This window comes from Gastrolobium bilobum, unplaced genomic scaffold (assembly GCF_033153095.1).
Source record: "Gastrolobium bilobum isolate Gb01-03AN ecotype WA unplaced genomic scaffold, APGP_CSIRO_Gbil_v1 utg3870, whole genome shotgun sequence".
Classification (NCBI taxonomy): Eukaryota; Viridiplantae; Streptophyta; class Magnoliopsida; order Fabales; family Fabaceae; genus Gastrolobium; species Gastrolobium bilobum.
In genome coordinates, this window is record NW_026895180.1 from 65,851 (window position 1) to 74,625 (window position 8,775).

Genomic DNA, 8,775 nt, shown 5'->3' on the forward strand with positions numbered 1-8,775 from the left:
GAAGCTCTGTTTGGAACCTATTTTCCTTATGTTTGTCTGTTTTCCCTTTATGCATTCAATGCACACCTCAAAATCATCCAGATCAAGGGGTTCAAGAATTCTATCAGTCACAAGCCTCTGAATTCTCTGTTTAGAGATATGACCTAAACGCTTGTGCCACAGAACCAGTACCAACAAACTAAAGTGAGAGTCATACCCTTCTTTTCGCGCCATGCCTTGTATTTGGAGCACTCTTTCTTCATGTGTCCAGATTTCTTACAAAAGAAGCAGGTGAATTCCTGGTCCTGCTTCTTTTGCTTCTTTGGCAAAGCATCCGCATTATCCTTAGCTCTCTTTCTTTTCTTGTCTTGGGAGGTTGATGCCAAGTGAGCACTATCAGTCTTCTCTTGCTGTAACCTTTCTTCCTCTTGCACGCATTGAGAAATGAGCTCATTAAGAGTCCATTTTTCCTTTTGAGTGTTATAACTCACCACAAATTGACCGTATTATGCAGGAAGAGAGATAATAACTAAGTACATGAGAAACTCAGAGGGCAGCTCTAACTTTAATGCCTTTAGTTTTCCAGCAAGATTAGACATTTTCATAATGTACTCCCTTATGTTTCCCTTTCCTTTATACCTCATGTTTATGAGTTTGGACAAGGTTTGACCAATTTCAGCCTTTTCATTTCGAGCAAAGTATTGCTCGAGTTCCTCTAGAAACAACTTGGCATCAGTAGTCTCAACAATCGAGCCCCTAAACGCCTCCGGAACGGAACATTTCATGATCATCAGACGCATGCGATTTGAGCGTTCCCACTTCTCAATTTTATCCGGGTTTGGATTTTCCTGAGTGGAAGTGGGTTTCTCAGTCCTTAGTGCATTGTCGAGATCCATGCAGCCGAGAACAATTTCCACATTCTCTTTCCACAGCTTGAAATTTGCCCCATTAAGCATTGGAAGCATATTCATTTGAGCAACATAATTGGCAGCAGTAGCAGAAACTATACAGAGAACAAAAAAGATAACATACTAATAACATGTCATATTATATATATTCAAACACCATCATAAATAAATTACATACATGATATAGACAAATAATCTGAAGTAAAATGAGTTTATTATAAGATACCCTAACACAACATTAATATTTAGTATGTGGACAAAAATATCAACTTGTAAGTGGTACTCTTAATGTAGTAATCAAACATTGACAATAAGTCCTGTCAAATCATAGCCTTCATGTGGGCCGACTATGAATTACATGAAGAATTCTTGATAATTGTCACATATTTATTACCACAGGTATGTTTGTTACTTGGCCAAATAATAACCTTCCTGTTGGCCGATCACTATCCGCATAAGCAATAAACACACACATGATCACACAATATATGTTATTTGGCCAAACAATAACCTTCCTGTGGGCCGATTATTATTTGCATAAATAAAATATATTTATATGACCAACCTATTTGAAATCAAATTAACCTTTATAAATTTGGCCACTGTGGCGGCTAACAAGTCTATTATAGTTTACTTCCAAATGTGAAAATTGCGACCAACAAACCCATTTAAAAAAAAAATAATTCCATAAAAATACATAATGCACCGAAAAAAGTGCAAAAAATACATCAACAATTCACAAATATTCCAAGGATCAAACAATTAAATTGTTGTGAATTTGACTTACAATTAACTTGTAATAAAATCTGAATAGCAGATATTCACGAAATAAAATAAAAATCTGCTTAAATTGTATACTGAATAAATACCATATATAGGGTATTTGACAATTTTTAAGCAAATATATATAATATTCAAAACAATTCGATTCAAACAATTCGTTGCCAATAAATATAATCAGTGCAACAAATTTACCAATCGAGATAACAATTTGTAATAAACAGTGAAACAATGCAAGCACGAAAATCGAGACAAAAGTATTACGATTACAAAATTATTCACGACAATCAAAAATTGATTTCTAATTCACGAGAATTGCCGTGGGTTGATTTCAATTGTATACAATATATATACAACATGATATATAAGAAAAGACGGAACAACCACGGTTTACACAATAACTCAGATTTAAAAAATTGATCGCAATTGATTGGATCTTATAATTATATAAACTTGTATCTCTATTTAAAGTCATAAGGATCAAACCAAAACTTAATTCCTTCATGATTCAATATGATTATGGCTCTGATACCAATTGTTGGAATTTTTTTTTTAATTCCTCTAAACCTTTTGGTGATAACTATCCCCTACAAGCCAAGCTCCATCATACCAAATCATAAAGAAATAAGAACATAAAGGTGGAGGTATACATGTCTCCATTGCAGCGGAATAACTTTGATCTTGTCTCTTGGGTTTGTAGTCTTCCTGAGTCAAATTACCCTAAAACCGAATTCCTTAGTGTGCCGTCTCTCTCTTGATGGGGAAGAGAAACTAGGGTTGTTCATTTGACGTCTTGGGGACTATAACCCTTTATAGTGTTTTTATCTTTATTGTTGGGCCAATAAGCTCCCATTATACCTAGTTGGCCCAATACCGGTATCCACTCATTCAGCCCATACTCACTTAGGAATCTATTTGGGAATATTTACCTGATCACTTTAATTTATCAAATATATATAAATAGCACAATATAATTATTAATATAATATGTGACCCACAATAATTATTAGAAAATATAATTTCCTAACATTTGGAACTCAGTGTCGTCAGGACCACCATGCTTGTGGTTGACACTATATTGGAGTTTGAAGCATGATTTTGGAACTCAGTGTTGTTGGAACCATCATGTCTGTTGTTGACACTATATGGGAGTTTGAGACATGGTGGTGTTGTTAGGACCACAAGGCCTGTGGTCGACACCATATTTGATTATATGATGGTTTTTTGATAAACCATGGAATTGCTCTGGCTTTAAGGCATTTGAGAGAAATTTGAGGACTGACAGAGAAAATAGCAGTTTGGCTGTTGTTGGATCACATTGACATGCTATTTTCTTGCTACACTCCACACTAATAATGACTAGTCGACAGAGTCAAGTAATATTTGTGACCATGGAAGGTCTTATATCGATAAGGATATAATCACTGCCTGATTCATTGTTATTAATTTGACTTTAGTTGGAAGGAGTCATATTCAGATATCGTACCTTGGATTATGTGTTTTCTTAAAATGTGGCCACATTATAAGAATTAGTCTTTAGCCCGAGAGTCATTTTTAAATAACTTATTTTCCTTTTCTCTTTTAAATTAAAATTTTACAATTGATTTTGCCCAAGTGGGAGAATGTAAGATATTTTTATAATTATTGTGGGCTTCAATCAATTGTAGTTTTTATTGTTTTAATAAGTACGAGCTAAGTCATGATCCATATAGGGATGCAGTATAAAGTCCAGTTAATTTAGTGATCCTTTGATTTGGGCTTAGATATCTATAAACTGATTAGTGTGAGTAATAGTGTAGGCCTAACCCATAGGCCCATGATGGGAAGGGGACTAGGGTTAATAAGTTTGGCTAGGTCCCTTCTGCATTCACAACGTGTTGGACAACCGTCTCTCCACAACTTGACCCATCGATAGTTGTGATTATGGAGTGGTGTGAACTGCAGAGGAAGATCATAGTCTTTCCAATCTTACAGGAGCATCAGAGCAAATAAGAGCAAGAAAACATTCAAGAGATCAAGAATCATGTGAATTATGTCTTCAACAAATAAGCCTAAATCTTTTGGTGTTCTAATATCACATAATCCTATTTTATGAAATTTCTTACATTATAAGATAGGCGCTGCTCCAAATTTTATTTCACTGCTTACTTATATGTCAATCTTAAGTTTAAAATAAGGAAAATACAAGCGTTATGTTACATGAAAAATCTCCACTTTCCTACACACTCAAAATAGCATGGGACCCACTTCAACTTTTTTTGCTTTTTTACTATATAATGGGGCCCACAGTGTTTTTGTGTCTGTAACATGACACAAATGGTGTCATGTTATATGACAAACTATTATCCCTTTTTATACCAAAAAAAAAAAAAAAAACTATTATCCCTTAAAATAAATAACACTGCGACATTAGTTTAATACCATTGCCTTTAGTCCATTCCTGTTTGGAATATTTGAAAGGCATTATTCTTTGAATAGTGAGCTAAACTCATCCTCTCTGTTTTATTCTTAAATTATATAGAAGTAATGTTAAGAAAACAACTCTTGGATTAGTAAATAATAAAGAAATAACTGTACGGGTGGAACTTTGACATAAACATTTTGTGAGGGGGTTGTTAAAATTTTAGGTCATCGCTTTGAAATTTAGATTATTTAAACTTGTATTCGTATTATGTACAAAAATCTAACTCCTCTTTTTTTTTTCTCAAGTAAATAAATCCACCTCGTCTTTCCTTGAAACTAATAAAATTGCAGGACTGTATAAGGTTAAAATAAAGAGGAAAATCATGAGAATAGTTAAACAATAACTAGCCACTCATTATGCATGCAAGCGAGAAAGATTTTTATCATTCAAATTTATGATCTGGTTCAATACTCTAAAAAATTGGAAGTATTTCTATAGTTCAACAGCTAAAAAAGGAATGTATATATGGTACGCATTATACATCTAATTTTTTTTATATCTAATTTAGATATTCAAGAAAATATAGAAATGTTCCCATAAAGGCATTTATTTTTCAAATATATCCTAACAGAACCGTTTGATCACAATACTGATATAACTTTTGGTATTAAATTTAGGGCTTGAAACATGAGAAATATTAAGTACTTAAATTTATTAAACATTACGAGAAATGTTACACTTAAATTTTGGGCCTGAACAATGGTTAAATTTATTTATTTTTCACCAATTACATACTTGATTTTTGATTAAATTATAAAAAGGTAATTGTAGTGGCTGCAACCATGTTATTTGCAAGCTCTTGTATAGTTCATTTTGTTGCTGTACTAGTCTTACTCCCAAGGGCCAAAACCTAAAACTATTAAACAAAGACAATAGAGTTTCACTCACCAAAAAAAAGTTGTTATCTCACACCTAACTAGTTAAATCTAGTCATAAGAAAGCTTTTTCTTATGATGTTGATGTTCTGATCAGTTCGAATAGAATAATTATCTTTCGTGGAGAATATTTCTGATTTATCTATAATTTTTTTTTTCAGGAAATGCATACAGTTTCTTCATGAAGCTTGATTGAGGGGTACATGGGAAAAAGACCCATAACAAAGGCAAGGACAACCCTCAAAGATATTAAAGCTTTACTCGCTATCGTTAGAATTTTTATAATTATTGGGGCTATAATTAATAGTAATTTTTTTATTTAACAAAAATAAACAAATTCATTATCTATATAAGGGTACAAAATTAAATTCGCTTAATTAAGTGATTTTTGTCTTTAGCATTGATTTGTGAGAGAAACAATTGATATGATTTGCATTTAATGACTCTAATTTATTAGTCATATAAATCTTTAAATGCAAGTGAGAACTAGGACTAATAATGAGTATAAGACTTTTGAATAAATTAATCAAGGTTGATTTTATTTGGGATCTCCATAGTCCATAGAATAGTCCCATTATGAATTTTTCTCGCAACTACACGTATATATATATATATGGATATGAATTTTTTTTTTTTTTGGAAACTGATCCTAATTATCTCTTTGAGGCGAATCAGAATCCCTTGGTATCTCCACGGGTTCGACCCTTTGAGTCGCCTATGAGACTAATTCAGAGTTCGGGTGCGAGTCCAAGGATTACGGTACTTATGGCCCTCCCCAGATGGTGTTGGTGGGATTCGAATCGAGGTCCTCTCCCACCACTCAGTCCCCATACTATGAACTGAGCCACCACACTTGGGTTATATGGATATGAATCTTTTAACTAAAGTGTAAAAATAAAAATTTTACTCTCCATGTCAATATATATATATAGGGATATTTTCATTTTGATGTAAAAATAAAAAATTTCACTCTTTATCTCAACAATTGATTTTAATATATTTGATGGCGGTAATTTTATTAAAAATAATAATTATTTAACGGATATAATTAAATAAATTATAACCCTCAATCACTCATTAGGGGAAGTTGCCGTACATGATAATCCATGCAAAGTCAACCGAGCCACTAAATCTATGGTTCATATATGAATTGTGCGACCTTTTCTAGCTTTTAAAGATATTTTCTTAGCTTTTACACACAACAAACGGTGGACATTATCTTTTCATTTTATTTTTTTTAGTCATATATTCCTCATTATTACATGTCATCTTTTCATCCACCTAAAGCTGAGTTTTTTTATGCCACTTATATTTGGGTTTTTAATAAACTGGTATTCCTCGTCATTTTTCATGCCACTTAACAAATGGAGCAATGTTAATTGCATTCCATATTCTCCTAGTTGCTAATTTTCCATATTTTCTCTCTGTCACAAACTATCTTACCCGATAAATTTTCCGATGGCTGCAGCAGATTCCAAGATTCTTATCATTGGAGGCACCGGTCACATTGGAAAGTTCATTGTGGAAGCCAGCGTCAAGGCTGGCCACCCCACTTACCTCCTAGTCAGAGAGTCACCCATTTCCAACCCAGTAAAAGCAACCATGATCGAAAAATTCAAGAGTTTGGGCGTCAACCTAGTTTTGGTACGTTAATCCATATTCTTAGGGAACTTTTAAAAATATATAAAACCATTAATATAATCTCACCACCAATTTAAGTTTTTAGATTGAATTAACTCTTTACATTAATGTTTGGGAATCTATTTAATGGTAGTGTGTGATGATGTTCATCTTATATATATATATACAGGGAGATATAAATGATCATGAGAGTTTGGTTAAGGCAATAAAGCAGGTGGATGTGGTTATCTCTGCTGTGAGTTACATGCACTTACCTGTTCAATTCAAGATCATTTCTGCTATTAAAGAAGCAGGAAACGTTAAGGTACATTCAAAGTTTTTGGTTGTAACTTTCTTCTTTTTCATTTGTTGAAGCGTATAACCCACTTGGTTAATTGGTCCACAATTTCATGACAGTGTCATCCAATCTGAAATAACATATTGCATTAATTACTTTATAATTCGAAGAAAATGTTCTTGTAGCTTCAAGAATTATTCTTTGCGACAGAAAACATATATGTTTTGAGCTTGTTTTGACAACTCTTTGTTTGCAGAGGTTCTTTCCTTCGGAGTTTGGAAATGATGTGGATCGGGCTCATAGAGTGGATAAAGCAACCAATATATTTTATACTAAGGCCCAAATACGTCGAACCATTGAGGCAGAAGGAATTCCTTATACTTATGTGGTGGCCAATTTCTTTATGGGACACTTTCTACCCAATTGGTCAGATCTTAGAACCATAGTTGCCCCATTAGATGTAGCAATTGTCCTTGGGGATGGAAACCCCAAAGGTAAAAATATGGTTTTGTACCAAGATTATAAATTTACATATCACACATCTTCCTAATAAAATTCCATTTATTAACAGCTGTTTTTAACAAGGAAGAGGATGTTGCTACCTATACCATCAAAACAGTTGATGATCCAAGAACCTTGAACAAAAGTCTCTATATTAGACCCCCGGCAAATACCTTGTCATTTAATGACCTAGTATCTCTATGGGACAAGATGATTGGTAAGACTCTTGAAAGAGTCTATATTCCGGAGGAGCAAGTTTTGAAGAAAATTCAAGGTTAGAGAGTGATAATTATTGCAAATATTCAATATGAAGATTTTGTCTTGTTAGTTATTGGTGATGTAATGTCAATGCTCCTTTGATCACTTTCACAAATCAAGTTCATAGGGAATTTGAAATTATGTGCATAGGACTTCAATATATGTGGTTATATGTTGACAGTTGCAAGTTGTTTCCTGTTCTTGCAGAGTCCTCATTTCCCGTTAATATGGCCTTGTCAATTTGTCACGCTGCCTATGTGAAGGGAGATCACACTAACTATGAAATTGAGCCCTCATTTGGTGTAGAAGCTTCGGAGCTCTATCCTGACGTCAAATACATCACTGTGGATGAGTTCATCAAGAAAAATGATGCTTGCACACCATTTTACTTACACCAGTTTATATCAATTAAAGATGGGTTTTGTATCTATAATTTAACATGACCACAACAACTTTCCTACACATACAACATTTTGTGGGACCCACAATTTTTGAAACCAAAAAAAAAAAAAAAACTCTGGCACGCAAAACGAATCTCTATAACATAACACAATCACTTTTCCTACAACATAACTCTTATTAAACCCATTAAAGATATGCAAATTTTTTATTAAAATGTGTATTGTTTGATTAATAAAGTAGTAATCGGTTACTAGATTGTTAAACACAAAATAGTCGTTAAAAATAAAATTATGTAATTAACTAGTATAAAAATGGTATACAAATTCTAAGATTCAAATATCATCAATGTTTGTTCCTTAATTCGTCTAAGATGCAAAATACCTAGTCGGTATATATTTTCAGTATTGTAAAACTTCATTGTCCAAATTAAAAACCATGGAGTATATAGCAGTGTCTTGTGATGTTCTGACCATATATGAATGAAGCTATTGTAATTTTGTTACATTTTTATTTATTGAAGCCTCATGTTTTTCATTTTATTTTCCTCCTTACTTGGAAATTCTAATTGTTATTATTATTATTATTATTATTATTATTATGATTTTGAAGAAAAAAAGGAAGCGATTGTATGGTAGAAACGTTGCCCTCAAATGTAACTTTATAATTTATGCTTGAATTCCAAACAAGTTT

At 32.9% G+C, this 8,775-nt stretch overlaps 2 protein-coding genes across 2 annotated transcripts; one reads left to right on the forward strand and one right to left on the reverse strand.

Annotated features, from left to right (window-relative positions):
* Positions 1–485: 485 nt before the first annotated feature.
* Positions 486–1,343, reverse strand: LOC133297556 (uncharacterized). Its single transcript, XM_061496725.1, has 2 exons — positions 1,316–1,343; positions 486–982 (listed from the first exon to the last, which is right to left on the reverse strand). The coding sequence occupies exons 1-2, from the start codon at positions 1,341–1,343 to the stop codon at positions 486–488; spliced, it is 525 nt and encodes a 174-aa protein (XP_061352709.1).
* Positions 1,344–6,386: 5,043 nt separating this feature from the next.
* On the forward strand, positions 6,387–8,176 carry LOC133298025 (phenylcoumaran benzylic ether reductase POP1-like). The gene is made up of 5 exons (XM_061497265.1): positions 6,387–6,650; positions 6,817–6,951; positions 7,181–7,418; positions 7,496–7,699; positions 7,891–8,176. Exons 1-5 carry the CDS (start codon positions 6,465–6,467, stop codon positions 8,124–8,126), a joined length of 999 nt encoding a protein of 332 aa, XP_061353249.1. The 5' UTR covers positions 6,387–6,464; the 3' UTR covers positions 8,127–8,176.
* The last annotated feature ends 599 nt before the right edge of the window (positions 8,177–8,775 follow it).

Coding starts and splice junctions, on each gene's coding strand:
- LOC133297556 (XM_061496725.1), bottom strand. CDS start 1,343: ATGCGGATAGTGATCGGCCAACAGGAAG. Junction 983..1,315: donor AGTGATCGGCCAACAGGAAG/GTTATTATTTGG, acceptor TTCTCTGTATAG/TTTCTGCTACTGCTGCCAAT.
- LOC133298025 (XM_061497265.1), top strand. CDS start 6,465: ATGGCTGCAGCAGATTCCAAGATTCTTATCATTGGAGGCACCGGTCAC. Junction 7,419..7,495: donor TGGGGATGGAAACCCCAAAG/GTAAAAATATGG, acceptor ATTTATTAACAG/CTGTTTTTAACAAGGAAGAG. Junction 7,700..7,890: donor AGTTTTGAAGAAAATTCAAG/GTTAGAGAGTGA, acceptor CTGTTCTTGCAG/AGTCCTCATTTCCCGTTAAT.